At 42.0% G+C, this 18,786-nt stretch overlaps 1 protein-coding gene across 3 annotated transcripts; it reads left to right on the forward strand.

Moving 5' to 3' along the window:
* Window positions 1–2,134: 2,134 nt before the first annotated feature.
* On the forward strand, window positions 2,135–8,968 carry zbtb37 (zinc finger and BTB domain containing 37). Of its 3 annotated transcripts, none has more exons than XM_029250618.1 (4): window positions 2,135–2,820; window positions 3,671–4,685; window positions 5,582–5,681; window positions 8,059–8,968. In XM_029250618.1, exons 2-4 carry the CDS (start codon window positions 3,685–3,687, stop codon window positions 8,575–8,577), a joined length of 1,620 nt encoding a protein of 539 aa, XP_029106451.1. In that variant the 5' UTR covers window positions 2,135–2,820; window positions 3,671–3,684; the 3' UTR covers window positions 8,578–8,968. The 3 variants fall into 3 exon arrangements, with proteins under 3 accessions (XP_029106451.1, XP_029106450.1, XP_029106452.1); XM_029250617.1 differs by having other exon boundaries at window positions 3,675–4,685; XM_029250619.1 differs by lacking the exon at window positions 8,059–8,968 and having other exon boundaries at window positions 3,675–4,789; window positions 5,582–5,673.
* Window positions 8,969–18,786: the final 9,818 nt, after the last annotated feature.

Consider the following 18,786-nt stretch of genomic DNA (forward strand, 5'->3'; position numbering starts at 1 on the left):
TTTTAAAAATTAATGGATTTTAATCACATACCGCGTTAATTGATGGCCATCATATTATCTAACGCTACTGATAAAAAATATTTTATTCTATGATATGAATATAGACACAACACACGACAGTTTACTGACATTTTATTAACAGGAACAATTTTAGATGTCCTCTTGTATAGTACAAATAGCAATGCTTTAATATTGCATTTTCCATTAAATCTCGCTCCATAAATTCAGTTTATACTTTTTTTAAAAATAAAATCAAGATTTACTAAAGGTTCGAATGGTAAGATATTATATTATATTATATTATATTATAGAAATGTGGATTGGCTATTCGTTTAAATATTTGAACTTACTATAGTTAAGGATTTCAGAATATCTCAGGAAAAGAACATAGCACTGCAGCATCTTGATTTAAGAAAAAAAAAGGATTTTAGCTTTTTGTGTTTTTCAGCCCCAGACGAGACCCTGGACCCAGAGGACGTGACACTAAGTCAGATCACTTACTAAACTGGAGAAAATAATTAACAAATGGGAATTATTCTAAAGAAAATGAATATTTGTACTTTATGATTTTCCAGCATTTTTACTTAAAGAGACGCGGTTTATATGAAATTCCTCTCTGCTCATGTAGAGCGCTTAGAATACTTTTACAGAAAACCTGTGGAAATAATTCTTTCTCCCACGTATGTTTCCTCTTAAGGTTTCATTTTCTGTCAGTTGAGAAGAACCTAGTGATGTATCTTTATTCTCTTGTACTCGGTACAGGCGGATAAATGTGCGGGGACTTGACTCAACAACCTACTGCGCACACGGCCATTTTTTTCTAATCTTTGCGCTGTCGGTTGGTGACACGATCCACCAGCGGACACGTAAACCACAACTTAGAAAAACTGCTCATTCATTGTGAAGCTCGAAGGGGAAGCGAAGTGTAGAAAGTTTTCCTTTCTGTGTTGCCAGAGCTCCACCAGCTGGAAGCACCGCGTGTTTTTACTGCACCGTCCGAGGCTCCAAAAATCTGTGCCCCCCTGGAATTTCGGGTTCACGTACAAATGTCTTACAACTGGCACGAGTTGCATAATAGCGACGCTATGGGACAAATGTAAGGAAATATTTGAAAACAGCTCGCTGATGTGCTGATACTTTTCCGCGATTTTTATGGGGGGGGGGTGTAGTCAGCGTCTAATTTATGGAAGATCAACCTTTTTTTATTTATAGTGCGGGTCACTGCGACCCTGCATTAACAGCGGACAAGTGGTTATGGAGAATGAATGAAGCTCATATGGGTTTGGTATTCTGGCACCTGCACTGCCTATGAGAAACGTCAAGGGGTGGCTTCAGGTATTTATTTATTTATTTGACCATTTTTATAATTGATTAAGTAAACGAATAAATACACACACACATTTTCAGAACCGCTTGTCCCATAGAGGGTCGCGGGGAACCGGAGCCCACCCGGCAACACAGGGCGCAAGGGACACACCCAGGACAGGACGCCAGTCCGTCACAAGGCACCCCAAGCGGGACTCGAACCCCAGACCCACTAGAGAGCAGGACCCGGTCCAACCCACTGCGCCACCGCACCCCCACTAAACGAATAAATAATTTACCTTTAATTTACTTTTTCGTGCCAAGCTTTTACATTTGCTTGGTGTTTCTATCGTTATGAGCGAAAAGCACAGCACACACAGTACTGAAAGCAGACCTTAACTTTTTGCTTTTTTTTTTTTTTTCGTAACAATGTTGATACAGCACTTGTTTCAGTCCGGATCACGCACAGCACACTTCGGACATACTTTTAATTAATTTATTTAAAGTGAACAAACAAAAAAAAAGTTTTTCTGAGAAAGTAAAGTCAGAAACCGACATATATTATTATAATAACCCTACTGAGTAATACTAGCGAAATTGTGCGAGCATTTTTTTCTCGCAGTTCAGCTCAGATTATCTCGTTTCTTCCGTTTAATCTTTTAATTCTTCATTTTTTATCGTGGCTAATGAAGGAGGAACTGAAACGGTATACATGATGATATGTCCATATGATATAAGAAGCGCGGGTGCCATGATCCTAGTGACATGATCATATTGTACATGATTTTGCAGCGATGTGGGCTTTGAAACTACAGCCTCGCATCGGGCATTAGACTGAACGCAGGTCCTCCGCTCCGCTCGGCTCCGCTCGGCCCTGCACCCGCGTGCTTTCGGGGCAAAAAGAAGACATATTTAAACATTCATTCAATAGTCAACGATGAGCGCTAGATACAGACATGCGACAACCGTTCGGCGGCGCGTCGGAGTGAAAGTGCGGTCTGTTAGATGTTTCATCGAGTAGTTTATGACGGATCCGGACACCTCCCCATACACGGTGAATTGGGCTACACGGCGCTTTTGGGGCCGATCACCGGCCTCGAGTGCGCAACGCTGACCGGGAAAGGCGACCACGGCGGGGCTGGGCCGGCGCGGCCTAGCGGGCTGCGGAGCGACTGGGCGGAGCGGCTAGCTAGTTAGCAACGAGCTAACATACTACAGTGCTGCCAGCTAGTGGATTTTTTTTTTCTTTTTTTTTTTTTTTTTTTTTTTTTTAAAACGCGCGTCAGCTTGCTGAGCTGGCCTTTAAGTTTGTTTTAAATGGTTCAGTGGAACCATAGCACGTTTCACGCGAGTTTAACTCCCAGCGCGTGAAATTACTGGCAAGCTAATTTGTCTTTCTGCATAGTCTAGACTAGCTAGGTAGCTGCTGCTAGGTAGCTACTAGCTGACTGTCAGCTTCCCCCGCCTGCCTCAGGCTCGACAACTGCTGTCAACTTAACTGGGACAGGAGGACAGGTAAGATCGGCTCCATTTGTTATTCTTTTTGCGAAATCCGCTTGAAACAATTTTCTCTCCGCTGCCCACTTGACTTGATCGACCACACACGAGTCGAATGGCTTTAACTTTCCCAAATTGAGTCAGCGCTACTAGCTCAGTCTCAGTCTGTTGATGTGGTGTGAAGGAGGGAAACACGTGAAATTTGCTTCTGCTTTGACATTTTCGCTGCACGTTTTGTGTCTGGTTACTAATGCAAAATGCAGTAAATATCAAAGTTCGGAAGCTCGTATGTAACCTCGGCTTTATAAAGCTGGGAACTGAGGAGTTAGTGCAACTAAGCCCAGTATCTGTATGTTTATATACAATGTGAACATACTGTATATATATTTTTTTCATTACATTTATTCAGCAAACACTTTTCTCCAAAGCGACTTCCAGTGAACTCTATGTAGTGTTATGAGCCCGCGCACCTTTATTCACCACGGTGACTTACACTGCAAAATACACTACTTACACTGGGTCACTCATCCATACATCCATCAGCATGTCTCTGGAATGTGGGAGGAAACCGGAGCACTCCCTCACACAGACATGGGGAGAATATGCAAACTCTCTACACAGACTAAGCAGGGATCGAACCCACGTCCTTTCGCAGCGGCGCCACTTGCTGTGCCACCCTGCCGCTTATCTATATATACAAGAATTTAAGTATTTCTATATGTGAATATAAACATTACACGTATATAGTTATATCTAGTTGTGCATATGCATACGTGCACGCACACATAGTTTTATGGTTACTAGTATTCATTTTGCTGTGACACCCCTCAGATCAAATAACCCTTGTTGTCGTTGTTTGTGTTTCGAGGTAGAGGTGTCAAGATGGAGCGAACGGACAGCATCCAGCTGGATATTCCAGACTTCAGCAACTCGGTGCTGTCCCACCTGAACCAGCTGCGCATGCAGGGCCGCCTCTGCGACATAGTGGTGAACGTTCAGGGCCAGAGCTTCCGCGCGCACAAGGTGGTCCTGGCCGCCAGCTCGCCATACTTCCGAGACCACATGTCGCTGAGCGAGATGAGCACCGTGTCCATCGCCGTGATCCGCAACCCTTCCGTGTTCGAGCAGCTCCTCTCCTTCTGCTACACGGGGCGCCTCTGCCTGCAGCTGGCCGACATCATCAGCTACCTAACGGCGGCCAGCTTCCTGCAGATGCAGCACATCATCGACCGCTGCACGCAGATCCTCGAGGGCATCCACTTCAAAATCAGCCTCGCTGACGTCGAGGCCGAGCTGGGAGGCGGCGAACAGTCTCACAGGGGAGGCGGCCGGGGACTGGAGTCGGGGAAAGCCGTGGCGGGTCCGGGTTCGGCGGCTACAGGGTCGCGCTCCATCAGCCCGCGGCACGGCAGCCACCGTGCGATGAACACGCGACGTGCCGCGGGAACCGTCGATGTTCGGGACTTGAGAGAGGTGCGGGAGGTGAGCCCTCCGGGGGAATCCATGAGCCCCCAGATCGTGGAGCACAGTAGCTCGGGACCCGGAGGGCTCTGTGGGCCGGGTGGCGTCGGGACGAAAGAGCCCATACTGCGCATCAATCGGGCCGGGCAGTGGTACGTGGAGACCGGGCCGGAGGCGGGCCGCGGGAACGACGAGGGCGTGCGTGTGGTGGAGGGGATGCGGATCAAGACGGAGCGCCTGGAGGAGTGGATGGGTGTGGAGACCCAGGCGTCCGGGGAAGAAGGGAGCAGCGCGGAGGAGGTGGCCGCGATGATGATTGATACTACAGGGCACAGAAACCTGGGCCATGAAGGCTTTGCGGCGGCGGCAGCCCCTGGGCAAAAGAGCTCGCAGCCCTCGAGCAGTATCAGCGAAAGAGACAGGTGTGTGGCTGCAGCTCTCGGTCACTTTCCAGAAGTCGTCGTGACGGCTACGTTCCTTAATCCTGCCGCACAATCACAGGAAGCCCAGGAAGAAATACCCGCAGGTGTAACTTAAAAAAAAAAAATGAAACTGTGTATAGAAAATTCTGCATTTCTTTCAAGTAAATTCAGAAAGACTACCTTGTTGCATTTATGTATGATATGTATGTACACGCATTCTTATACTGTCTCTTAAATTGTGTTGATTTGCATTGCATGTCAAAAGAAGCTGTAAAATGGGGAAAAAAAAAAAGCAGGCTTTATAGTAGCGTGTTGTTTATAATAAGGCTTACCATGTTTTAAAGTGGAAAGAGACAGATTCGCTACATAGGGCCAACATAATGATCTCTGGATTAATAAGAAACAAGAAATTAAATATGATTGAACCATGATTAGATTTATTTATCTAGGTACACTTTAATGCTGCAATTCCTTGAATGAGGCACTATATGTGTGGCACAGTCAGTAAGTTCTAAGATATGTCATTGTGTGGTGCTGCTGCTGTTGAAAACGATCAGCACGTTTGGCACAGGAACGTCAGCCTTAAAAAGTATTGGCTGTAACGCATCACACGGGTGAGGGGCGCGGTGGCGCAGTGGGTTGGACCGGGTCCTGATCTCCGGTGGGTTTGGGGTTCACGTCCCGCTTGGGGTGCCTTGCGACGGACTGGCGTTCCGTCCTGGGTGTGTCCCTTACGCCCTGTGCTGCCGGGTTAGGCTCCGGCTTCCCGCGACCCTGTATGGGACAAGTGGTTCAGACAATGTGTGTGTAACATATTTCATGCTAGCATTTATTAACAATAATATGAACACGTCATTAATCTAAGGGTGATTTGTGGCGCTTTTTTGGCTTGCCAGGTTTAGCCCGACTGGTAGTGTGGTGGTGACAGCTGAGCGCCAAAGAGCCAAGAGTGAGTCTCCAGGAAGAGTGGATGACCAGAGACAGCCCACCTCTCAGGTACGCACCACACACTCGTACCCCACACTTCCTCGGAACCTGCCCCACGTCTGTGTGTGAAGTCTTACCTTGGCTTTCCTGCTCCCTGACAATGGTTAGCAGCTGCTGAACTCCCACCACCTGTTACACCGTCATTTGTTCTGTGGACATTCACTTATCCAGACTTCAAAAAAAAAAAAAAAAAAAAAAAATGTAGTACTCACTACAGCGTAAGGACTTCGTCTCCAGTAATCTGGACTTTCCGGTCCCTAAGTGTATGAAGTGTGAGAGCTGAAAGAAACCAGATAATATGCTCAGATGAGTAACTAGTCCCAGCTGTGCGGTCAGGCTAAGGGCACTGAGAATGTTGAAAAGATGGAAAAATTTGTCTTGTACTGTTTCCCTGTAAATATGGAAATTGTCGTTAAAATTGTATTGTGCTAGCAGAATATGGGGGGCGCAGTGGGTTTGGCCAGGTTCTGCCCTCTGGTGGGTCTGGGGTTCGAGTCCTGCTTGGGGTGCCTTGTGATGGACTGGCGTCCCGTCCTGGGTGTGTCCCCTCCCCCTTCAGCCCCACGCCCTGTGTTGCTCGGTTAGGCTCCAGCTCGCCGCGACCCCACTCAGGACGGACAAGCGGCTTCAACCAGTGTGTGTGTGTGTGTGTGTGTGTGTGTGTGTGTGTGTGTGTGTGTGTGTGTGTGTGTGTTGCAGAATATGACACCCCCACTCCAGTAACATCAATGTACACCAGTAGTAAGCAGCTTTTTTCAGACTTGATAATCAGAACAACTTGTGTGATAAGAGATTTTCTTTATAATGTAATCACAGTAAGCTTAGAATGATTTTATTTAAGGTTGTGTACTTTTGTCATTTTTAGCGTTCACTTGTGTCAGTCAGATAACAGATTGCAGCGGGTCCCCTACTTAGGACCTTAATTGGGATCAGCAGGCGAGGGACTCGTCGTCGGTTCTGCATGCAGCTAGTTGTATAAAACCGTTGGTATTGGACTTCGAAAATCACATGTCTGTCTCTGTTGTGAAATGCACTTCTACATTTATTCATTTAGCTGATGCTTTTCTTAAAAGCAACTTACAATGTTAAGCTACTTAGTTCTTTACCCATTTATACAGCTGAGTGATTTTACTGGAGCAATTTAGGGTAAGTACCTTGCTCAATGGTACTACAGCTGGAGGTGAGAAAGCACAATATAAAACTGTCTGGAGCCGGACCCCAGGGCGCTTGTGCTTATGTGTGGCTCTAGCATCTTTTTCAATATCCAACACAGCATAGAAAAATTCACTAATACCCGGTACAAGCTGTGCTCATTTGTGGGGCAGAGGTTCTGCACAGTAGGTTTTACCACCCGCACAGGCTTCGTTGCTCAAACATAAAACGGGCAGAGAAAAAAAACGGCCCCTTCCGCGCGATAACATCAGCCAAGAACTAAAACATAAAACCAACACGAAAAGACCAGAAAAATGACCCCTAGAGGACAAAGTGGGGCCCGGTGTAGGAAGCCTTCCTGCTCACTTCCACGCTTAACCCCAGCTCTCCTGAGTGTTCAGACCAGCTGCCTCTCGAAGTCCCTGTTGACAGCTCCATGGGCAGCAGCTGGTCGTCATTCTATCGGGGCAGGTGCGGACCTGTGGTGCTCTACTTGAATGTTCATAACCTGGGGTCCCGCTGTGATTTTCCCTGTAAGAAATAAAGGGAATAATTTCTTTGGCATTCAGACCACCTCCTTATAGACAGAATTCCAGGAATAATTCAGGTTCCGTGACCGGATGGAGGGTTTACTTGGCAATCGAATGATTACCTCAAGCCCTTAATTGTGGAGTTTCAATAGCACTAGATCAGTGGTTTTTAACCTTTTTTTTGCGACGGACCCTCAAGTCACATATCCTACTCTGTTGCACCCCAGTCGTTTTTCTCCTGGAGCGCTTTCCCTCAAGCAGGCTCAGTCAGTACTGTATTAATGAGTACGAAAGCGGCTCGTTACGTCCCCCGGACAAGTCAAGCACATTAGCTGATGAAAACCGATCACATGTTGGAGGGTGGGTAACTATAAACCAACTGATGTCAAACAGATGGTGACTTTGTCTTAATCATTAATCGTGTGTATGTGTACTAGTTTGAAAGAGATGACATCTGTTCCAGAAAACTGTTACATCTCTGCTGCAGCAGATAATAATTACTGTCATAATTTTTCAGACAAGTAAGATGATTAAGCCTTGGCAAGATGACTGATGATCTTGCAGCAGCACCCCTGGCACTTTCAGGTGTGCCTGATTGAAAAGCACAGCACTGGGTCATTTTCTGTTCTGTTTCTATCGATCAATATGAAGTCGTCGTCGCGTGTTCAGTAGTTTCCTGCCACGCCTGTCCTGTGTGTGACCAGGGGGAGGAGCAGGCCGTGTTTGACATGGGAGGGTACGAGGAGTACCTGCGGGAGCAAGTGGGAGACCGCTGGTTCCGCTACAACCCACGCCTCACCTGCATCTACTGCTGCAAGTCCTTCAACCAGAAGGGCAGCCTGGACCGACACATGCGGCTGCACATGGGCATCACGCCGTTCGCCTGCCGCATCTGCGGAAAGAAGTACACGCGCAAGGACCAGCTCGAGTACCACATCCGCAAGCACACGGGAAACAAGCCCTTCCACTGCCACGTCTGCGGCAAGAGCTTCCCCTTCCAGGCCATCCTCAATCAGCACTTCCGCAAAAACCACCCGGGCTGCGCCCCTCAGGAGGGCTCCCATAGCGCCTCCCCCGAGACCACCACCACCGTCAGCTCCCGCGGCGGGCCCAACGAGGACGAGTCGTCCAGCCAGGAGGACGCGGGCGGGGGCAGCGGCGGGGACGCGAACTCCTTCGGGGAGGCCGTGCAGCCCTCCGTGTCCACCACTGGCCCAGACTGACCGGGGAGGGTGGAGCGGCAGTCGGCGGGCACAGCGACCGGGGAGGGGGACAAGGGCAGCGGGTCGCTCAACGGCGACCCCCTGCTTTCGAGGTACCGCAAGTGCATCCGCCTGTCCCCCGTTCTGTGCTCTCCAGTTGACGGATCGTTTGAGATTTGATGGGTGGCCGATGGAAAGCGGGTGGATTAGTTTAATGTTGTTTCGGGGTAATTTGTGGATTTGCTTTTCCTGAATATAGGAGAAAAAGGGAAGATCCAAAATATTGACTTTTGCATGTCACAGATATTTTATAAGAGATTATTTTGCTTTCAGTCATCAGTTTCTGGTCAGACAGACTTAAAATGTTACAGTAAACATTTTTACAGTTGTTATTTATAAATTTATATTTCAAAACCACATCTACCTGCAATAAAAGACCATACTCAGAAAAAACTAATGAAGAAACTCCACGAAAACCTCAGATTATATTGGAAACTTATTTGCCTTTACATGTCTTCTACTTATTAGTCATTTTTACTCCTGAATTGTATTGAGAGATTAGGATTGAATATGTAGCAAGAGATATTATGATTTGTCTAGCTCTTAAATATAATTGAAATAACATTGCCAGAACCTTCTGTGCCAGGCATTTATAGGTTTAAAAGTAGTCATAGTTGAGACAATAAATAAGACTAAATGGTTACGAAATACTCTTCACAATTTATGCCTCTGGACAATCGTGTGGTCAGCAGTGCAGGGTGAAAATAATATTTCCTGCATGTAACTCAAGCAGTTGATCATTTTATTGTGGCCTAATTAGACTGACCGTATCTATGTTTTTTTACTATATGGTAATACTGAATTTTAAGTGGTTTTAATGCTCACTTTGTAACATATGCACTGTTTCAAGAATAGATGAGCAGAGAGACTACTATGAACAAATATGTACAGCTGAACTACCTACCTGTGGGCTGCATGACAATAAATGGTCAGAAGCACTTAGAAAATTCCGACAGCTGCAAGCAGTTTAAATAGTAATACGTACACTTAGAATTTCGACGTTACTTGTTCTTTATTCGTATTTATGTTCCTCCTTGAGCTCCGGTTTATGGTTCTAAATCGATTCAACTAGCTGCTGAAAGGTTTTTCCTTTTTTTTTTTTTTTCCTTCCCCCTCCTTCTTCTCGTCTTTCCAATCTAACGTAATAAAACAGACTTCAACTGCAGATAAGCTAACAGTGAAATCTCTGGGATTAGTTACCTCCTTCACACATATGTACACACACATACACACATATGCACACATCTCCATGCAATACAGCTCTGCTACAGGCAGATTGGTGCATGCACTTTGCCGAATTGTTTCGTGAAACGTTTTCGTTTGAGTTGTGCGTTTTTCGTAGGTTGTGCGTTTTTCTTGGTGTGAGCGCGACTGCTTTGGAAAGAGGAGTCGGTCGCATTGTTGTGTCTTCTCGTTGTGTTTGTGACTCCTAGATGTCTGAGCTGGAGTAAGATGGAACTTCTGTGAATGATTTTTTGTTTTTTTTTTTTTTTTTTTTTTAAATTTTATTTTGAGAGGCAAGCAAAGCAGGCCAGAAAATAAGGAACACTTTAACCAAAAAAGAGAAAACGATTACAAAGGTAAAAGATTAGCTGATAGTGTAGTGTGGGATTGCCGAGGTCTAGTGGAAGACCACACGCAATGGAACGTTCACTTTATTAAAAATAGGTTCACTAATGCAGTTTTATTACTGTGACATAGATCCTTTCGAGACCCAGCAAAAAAAAAAAAAAAAAAAAGGTATTTGGATGTGTTTCTCGAATTTCTGGAAAGTTGTCCAAAGCAAATTCCAAACACTTAGTATCAGTAGAGATTGTCCACTATAAGTTGCATTAAGACTCAATACTGTAACATACAGTTTGAGAGATACGCTCAGAAAAAAATTGTCCTCTAGAGTGAATAAAAGTGAATGACTGGGTCTCAGGAGGATAAGGGAATATCAAGCCAATACCGTTATGTTTTGGGTTCAGGGCTTAGAAAAAAAAACAAACATATCTGAGGTCTTTCTGACTGTTGAATAATAAAAGAAAATGCTATTTCTACACTCATAAGCCAAATTACAATATTTAGAGTTTAAAAAAGGAGTCTAAGAAAACAAAGAAAATAAGATTTTTGCATCTTTTTCTCTATCACTAAATATATATGTATATGTGTTTTTAAGGAAATGTTTATGTGTACAGCAATGGAGATTCAAAGTTATGTAGCAGCATAGTCAGACTAATTGATACGTTTTAGTTTTTTTCTCGGCTGTGAATCGCACGTGGGTGCTTGGCAAGATTTTTATGGAAGGTCGAATGTGTACATGAGGAAAGAAAGAAACATTACAGCTACTGATTGCTCTGTAGAATTTTTTTCGTATGTGCTGTTCTCTCTGAACGACTCTACAAAGCTCTCATTTATCGCTAGAAGACTATACTTTTGATCAAAGGTCCTAAACAGTTGCCAAGAAACACATCTATAAACAATACTGCGTTACAATGCAAATATCAGGTATGTTTTTTTTTTTTCTTTTTTTTAAATAATTTTTGTATATTTTATATTTTCAGATATATAAGACTAAGCTTTGGAATTGTCTTTCTGTAGGGGTGAAATATTTTATTGCATGTGCTTAATATGTACGGTGTGGTTGTAAATCAGCTTACACTTGTTTTAAAACTTTTTTTTTTTTCCAGAAACGTGAATATATATAGTGTTGTAATATATTGATACAGTGATAGTTGCAACTGAGATATAACAATAAGAAGTAGTTGGTGTGAGCCACAGGACCATGTGGTGTTTTTCCAAACCAGAGTCACTTTAACCCCTGCAGAGGTCTTTGTCAGCTGGGTGTTACAGTTTTCCAGAGTACTGTATTTCTGTAGCTTCACTTACCAGTTGCTGGGTTCATCCGATTAAATATCATCACTCGCCTCTCCAGTTGAACCTCGGTTGAATTGGCGGTGATGCCAACTTTTACGCTTACATCCCTTTCCTACTTCGAGGACTTTGAAACATCTCTGCCATGGATACATACAGCATGGTGGTGTTTTTATTTTGACTTCTCTCATATGTTACACATAATTAGTTTGTTAAAGGTTCAGTTAAACTGGCATTAATTTTTTTTCTAATGGTTATTTTATAGGCTTTGGATATTCTCTTGTTCTAAATATGGGCCAGTTGTGATTAGATACTACCGTGGATCTCCAAGTAAAGTTTGAGATGATTGTCACCAGAACAATGTGGAGACGAGGTAGTTCTTCAGCCTTATCTGGCACGGTGAAGCACGCTCCTTGTCTTTGATGCGATCCTGAGACATGCCAATTTCTTGCATACAGTTATTAATGTATGTAGAATTATGTTAAAGATAATTGGATGTCGAACTGTTTTGAACTCTGATTGGATCAGACTTTTGTTGGAAGTTTGTCACCATCCCATGTTCTTCTGCGAAGGTTTTTCTTTTTCAATTGTTCCGGTTGCATTTGCTATGGAAGTAGAAGTTTTGATGTTGAACGTTTTATAGGAATAAAAGGAGGGGACCTTGTTTGGGCAGTGGACACATCTTGCCTGGCTCTGAACTTGCTGGTATCTTCACTTTTTTTTCCTTGTGCCAATTACAACAGGAACTCATTTAAGACATTTTAAAGCTTTAATAGTGAATAGCTGGATAAATGTATGATGTGAGTATAGATACGCGAGCCATTTCTATGGTCTGAAATTTTTAACGGAACTTTTATGCAAAAAAAACGACGACATGCAGGCTTTTAGATTTCCCCTTAACCTGGCAGTGCGTACAGCGCCTGCTCTGTTGTCTCGCGGTTACTTATTGTGTCTTAACGTTACGGTTTTTGTGTAAGTTCTGTGAAAAAGCAATGTTTTATTTCTTACGCAGTCTCGAAGGACGTTCACCGAAATGTCTGTAATGACCAAGTGGGGGCCCAGTCAAGGCTGTAGTCACGCGTTGCCGTGAACGAGATGCTGACACTGGTTCAGGCCCCAGCAGGAAGCGTCGCTTGAACGTTGACGCTTTCCTAGGTTGCGAGGGACTCGGTTCACAAGTTCTTGTTTACTCAAAGGGAACACTGTAACGCACTCTCCGTAGAGCATTGTCTTGTCAAATGTGGTTGCATTCCTCCTCAATACAGATCGCAGCATTTCTGTCATTTAATAGATGGCAAGTGCTTTCTTCAAAGTGGTTGTTTTCTTTCTTCCGTATTAACCTGAATTTTTTTTTTTTTTTTGTTTTGTCACAACATTCTCGGTCCCATGCCAAATATTTAACTCACGGATTTAAATAAAAGTGCAAAATGTTAACCAAAAGTGGTAACTTTAAAAAAAAATTGTAAAAGTTAAGTGTCACTGAAAGGTGCATCAAGTTAAAATGGAATTTTTTTTTTTTTTTTTTTGTCATTGCCTGTCTCTATGTCATTGGATTGCATGGTTTATATGTAAGATTCTACTTATTGGGTTAAGATTATGCTGTTGGTCAAGATATGTGGGGGGAGGAAGCGTTTTTGGCCTAAAGATTAGTTTCAGGGCAGGTATGTGTTTCCTTAAATCAATGTGTGCAATTGAAAACCTTCATAACAACCACTAGGTCATGGTGTTCAACAGCCCCAGTTGTAAAGCTCGCGAACGATCTAAGCCTCATCGTGTTTCTCAGAAGAAACTAAGCACTTTACGTGTTACTGTGAAGGAATCCCGTCTGTGTCCGTTTCAGGGTTTGTATGAAAGGTCCCACGGTTTTAGGATATTCGGCGAAAAACCCAGGCAGATGAACAGCTAAAAGCCTTTTCCATCAGTGCCATCCTTACCTGGTTCTCTTGGCTGACAGTGAAATTTTTACAAATGTGGACATAAATTTTGTTTGTCTCTAAATGCATGGGTTATGAAGCTTTACTCCCCCTAGGCTCATGTGGGACTGGTAAAGAGTCTCTCCAGTGAAATCACTGTATTCTGTTTGTGATTAAAAACATTTTCTTTGCAGTGAAGTAAGGCATGCATGTTATTAATGGGGAAGAAAAATATCAACCTGATCAGAACTGCAGGTTTTTTTTCTAATGCTTGTACCAAGCCTTTTGAAATATTTTTTGTATCATTAAAGTTGTGTATAACCCTATTGGTGCTGAAAAAGTAATACTGATATGTTCCTTTTTAAATTTTTTTAGTTTATATCCATAGTTACTAAAGTTGTGCATTTTATTACTATTATTTAAACACTGAATATAAAATAAAAACTGTCTTGTCATCTTTATCATTTTGCTTTGCCAATACCAGCAACTTCCACACCATTATTTCAGTCATGGGTTGAATCTGGCTCAGTTTTGTGTGGTGTTTGCATGTTCTCTCCACCTTCATGTATTTCAAGTGAGTCGGTGGCTCAGCTGCCTCTCTCATGCGTCTGTGTGCCTGATGTCTGTGACCCCTCTGTTCTCTGCCCCCGACCCTGTATTTCCAGAATAGGAACTATAACAGTATGCCATACTGAGTGTAGGTTCCGGAAAGGGGGAAGGGAAAGAAATACAATTAGTGCCAATTTACAATATTATTTAATCACAGTCCCTGCAAGTAAAGAATCACTGTTGTACATAAGTTACATTTTCAGTATCACAGGTTTTTTTTTTTTTCTTTTCTTCAAACTTCCAGTTAGTCAATTCCCCCCTTCTCAAGAAACAAAAAAGCAGATTGTATTATACAAAAATGCAAACCAATTTTCACACAGTGAATTCTTTTACAAAGAAAAAAAATGGCATAATAACAGCTACATCCACATTGGAGAAAGATAATTCTAAACATTCCTTAATGGAGTATAATATAAAAACATACATTTTCATATTTTTCTTGTTGAAGTTTAACCTGTACCTCAATTTAAGCAGTCTTAACAAGAAAAGTTGGGAGAAATCTTCAAAAGCAATTACATTTCCCAATGTGAGGAATAAAATTAAAAACAAAGCAACAAGAACAGCCCAATCTTGTTCATATTCGTTCACTGAGCGAGTCTAGGCATCGAGAGCACTCGGCACAAACAAGATGCCAAAGAGTGAAGCACTCCCCCCGTATACACCAATTCACACAGAACCCAAACACTTGTCACTTTCCTACAGCTACGAGCTAAAACACTAGTACTTTGTGTGTGTGTGTGTGTGTGTGTGTGTGTGTGTGTGTGTGATGTCCTGCAATATACTGACATCTTCATGTTCCTTTTCAATAGTTTTCAATGTTGTTTGCAAATGGCCAACATGATTCAATCCTCTGTAAACATGGTATGTTACCTCAGTGATCATAAAATAAAGTTACAAGTGAGTCTAAACATTTCTCGTTGAGAAAAGGAGAAAAAAAAAATTCCCATAACAATGACAATTAACATACACTAATACTTTTCTCAAAATGTATGGATCCTGTATACTTTGTTTTACTTATTCAGGGCACTCATTTTCCATTGCAGAACTACCGTTTTTAGTTTAGTTTCTTTAAATATAAACTAACATTGTGTTAATTTTTCAGGTAAAATTTTGCAATCAGCTTTTGAATGTGGCAATATTCAAAAGCAGTATAACCGTTCAAAACAAATCTTTGACTCTTGCTTATTTAACTTGTGCAAATGTTCCATCCAAATCATTTTACCTGAAAACTTAACACTGGCTGAGTAATTTTTAAAAGTTAAATTTGAGAATGATGGAACTATATTAGCAAGCTCTAAGGTTTCAATAAAATGTGTGTCAATAAAACAACTGGAAAAGGAACTGGTGGTTTAAGACAGTTTGTGAAATTCAATTATACTACTTATGACAATTTTTTGCAAGTAACTAAGATTTCAGTAGACCTGGGAAGTACTGCAGCAGTAAAATAACTTGTGTTAACAGAAGTCAGATCACACTTTCTACTGTGTAATCTCAGGTTCTGGCAACATGTTTGAGACAGTTAGCTGGCTAACTAGTTACCCAAACAAGTGAAATAAGCCACAGTTCTCAGCCTGTTAGAAGTATCATTAATGTCCTTAACAAATGTAAAGTTTTTTTTTTTTTTTTTCGAAACACTGGGTCCACATGAGAAAATATTATATAAGATTTTATCTGTTTCTAAAATGAGTGAACTACAAGCTCTATAAAGGTAAACAATGCTGAACATATAACGCTAATATTAAAACCTGCTTCACTCCTGCATACAGTTAAACTGCGATCAACAGCAACACACAAAACAGGCCATTCTTTGCTAAACTAACACCTTATATGCAGAACAAAACATTTGTCTTACCCTTCTGAAGTGTGTCATTTTAACAGAAACAAAATGGTTAAGTAAACAAATGTTACACATTCTGGCACTGAACTCCTTTGTCTCAGAAAGGATAAGAGATGCTCAGCTCTGCATTGGCAACCAGTCAACAGAGATCTTTGCATTACTGATTTGTAGAGATCATTTAATATAAATGCTGACTCAGAGCAAGTGGATTAGCAGTTGCACATTACAGTACTATATACAAGTGTATGTACCCAAACGTTAAAGACAGTTAAGAGCCTGCTGAAAGGCACATCAAACAAGGGGGCTGAAATCTGCGGGACGACTGAGGCCCGTTTGACTGGTGGAGATGGAAATGACCAAGGACCAGGGGAGCTTCTATCCAAGGGTGGACAGGGCACCAACTAAGTGGACATGAAACCTTTGCTTTACATTCTTCTTATGGCTCAAATCAAATCCCATGATCATGAGCTTCAGAAATTGGTTTTTTAGGGAAGGACTTCAGACTGGGCAATCTGTAACACCATCAAAAGAATATCGTTCTAGACCAAACTGTCCCATAAAGGAGAGCAGGCCAGTCATATCGGTAGTAAATAAGACTATGTCTAGCAAATTTACAAAGCAACACCAGTTAACCAAAAGTGGGCTCTTCAGACGAATGACAACATCTACAACAGCTCCAATTTATTCAACACGAGAAAGCACTTGCAAGACACTGTGAGGAAGCAAAGTTTGTCTCAGTTTCTCTGTATCTGTGCATTTCAGCAGGACTCTTTGTATCCAATCTTGACGATTGCTTAAATGTAAATAGCTCTTTTCCCAAGCATTAATAACAACAAGAACTGCAACAACAATGGTAATAGTAATAAATGCAATATTACACAGAGATTATATTTTATAAAGAATTTGCACCAAAATCGGTGCTTTAAGATTGTAGACTGTCTCGAGAGACCAGAATATGTTGGTCTACAAAATACTAGCAAACACATCAGAAAGAGTCACACCTGAAATTTAAAAATAAAAAAAAAAAGGGGAAAAAAAATGTACCAAGAACGTACATTAGTTACTACGTCTTAATCCTCAGCTGAAGAGTCAGGTGATGTGAAAGCCGTTTGAAGAGGCAGGAGTCACGGACTATGAGGAGAAAGCAGGGAATGAGTGCATACCCTGCAAAGCAGACGTCAGAGAGGAAGGTGCCGTTGAGTGGCCTTACATCATTAATGCTACAACAGGGGCAACTCGCCATGTCTTCAGGTGGTTTCTTTACCCTCTTTCTCTCCTAAAACAGTCAGTGTACATAAACACAGTGGATGTGTAAGCATATCCAGAAAGGCAAGAATAAATCACCACTAGCATTATTAATGGAATATTTGTTAAGAAACAGACATTCTAGTTTATGGACTGCACACTTGAATATTCATTAAACATTGGACAATCGCTTTTAAAAGCTCCTCTAAATAAATGGGGATATGAACATGGATCTTCTATATCCTTATATATCACATCATTTACGGTCATTTACCAGTGTGACTGCACATTCTCCTGAATGCCATGGCACAAATTGTGCAGTGGTGAATTAAAGATGGATGCGTTTTGTTGGCAACCCGGTAAACATCTGCTTCCCAACAAATCCACAGTACATCTGCTACTTTACGTGTTGGTAAGCACTCTTGTAGGCTACTCAACCTGCCCGGCTCATGCATTTAACGTGCTTTCTATAAGAGCCGCAGCAATGCTGGTCAAAGATTTGGAAAGATCCATGTGTGACAGTGTAAGAGCAGATTTCTTGATGCCAGTGTGGGTGTGTGTTCTCCTGCAAACAAGCAAATACAATAAACAGTGCTGCTATGCTTTCCCTAGCCAGTGGCTTCAAGATACACACAGGTCTGTACCGGAGAGTCGTACTACTACTGACTGGCTTGAGTGTCTAAGGAAATATTCAACTTATATTCAGAATGCAAGAGTCAGTCCTTATATTTGAGCAATGAGGGAGAGGAAGGGGAGGATTTTGCATGCAAATCAAATTAGACCAGATGTTTCCTCCCTCTACCACAGTAAAGCTCAAAAATTACTACGAATTGGGCAGAAGAGTACAGTAGGAAAGGGTTCAGAATACAGTTCAACTTCACATAATTGAACTTAACTAAGCCTTTACAGATCAGCTATAGGCCATGATCTAAGAGCTATTTTTCCATCTATGAAATAAATGCATGCACACACTAAATTTTGTATCAAATAAAATAACCGTCTTAAAAGTTAAATAACTTAAAATTCAAGAACAAGGTTAACACCAATAAAAACGTGGGAATAAAAGTGTGCAAGTTATTTAAGGAAAGAAGCCTCTTTTCCTCAAGTACTGAACTTATGTTTTAAAGACAGAAGTGATGGAAGTGAAAACTGTCCAGAACAAAATCAGGGCCAACATGGATGTAATGTACGGTATCTGACTGCTCTGTGCACCTAAGATAATAAGCCACATGGACTTTTCCTCCTCAGTGATCTCTGGAGGGGGGGGGGGGAACTACCCATACATAAAACAAAAAATGTGCAACTTCATAGAAGTCAGAACAAAAAAAATGCTTAATTTTCAGCAGCTGACAAAATTTTTCAGAGCATTTTGAGCCTGTCCTATGATACAGCAAAGGAGGAGAGAAAAAAAAAAACACTGCATCTACATAAGAGCAATTCTACAGTACTTTAATTTCAAATACAGCAAATGCCTTTGTGGGAATTAATTTACAGTGTTAAGAGTATGTCCCTTAGCATGTTTACTCTAATTTTTAACTAATTTTACTCAAATAAATAAATAACCTTATTTTGGGGGAAAAAACACTGAAAAAATGTAACATTTACTTTGTTCAATTTCCTAAAATAGAATACTTAGCACTTTTCTTCTATCCTTTTAAACAGGTTCCAAATTTCTGAATGGAGCCATAGCTCAGTGATCCATAATCTTCG

The sequence above is a fragment of the Scleropages formosus genome, chromosome 3, assembly GCF_900964775.1.
Source record: "Scleropages formosus chromosome 3, fSclFor1.1, whole genome shotgun sequence".
Taxonomy (NCBI): Eukaryota; Metazoa; Chordata; class Actinopteri; order Osteoglossiformes; family Osteoglossidae; genus Scleropages; species Scleropages formosus.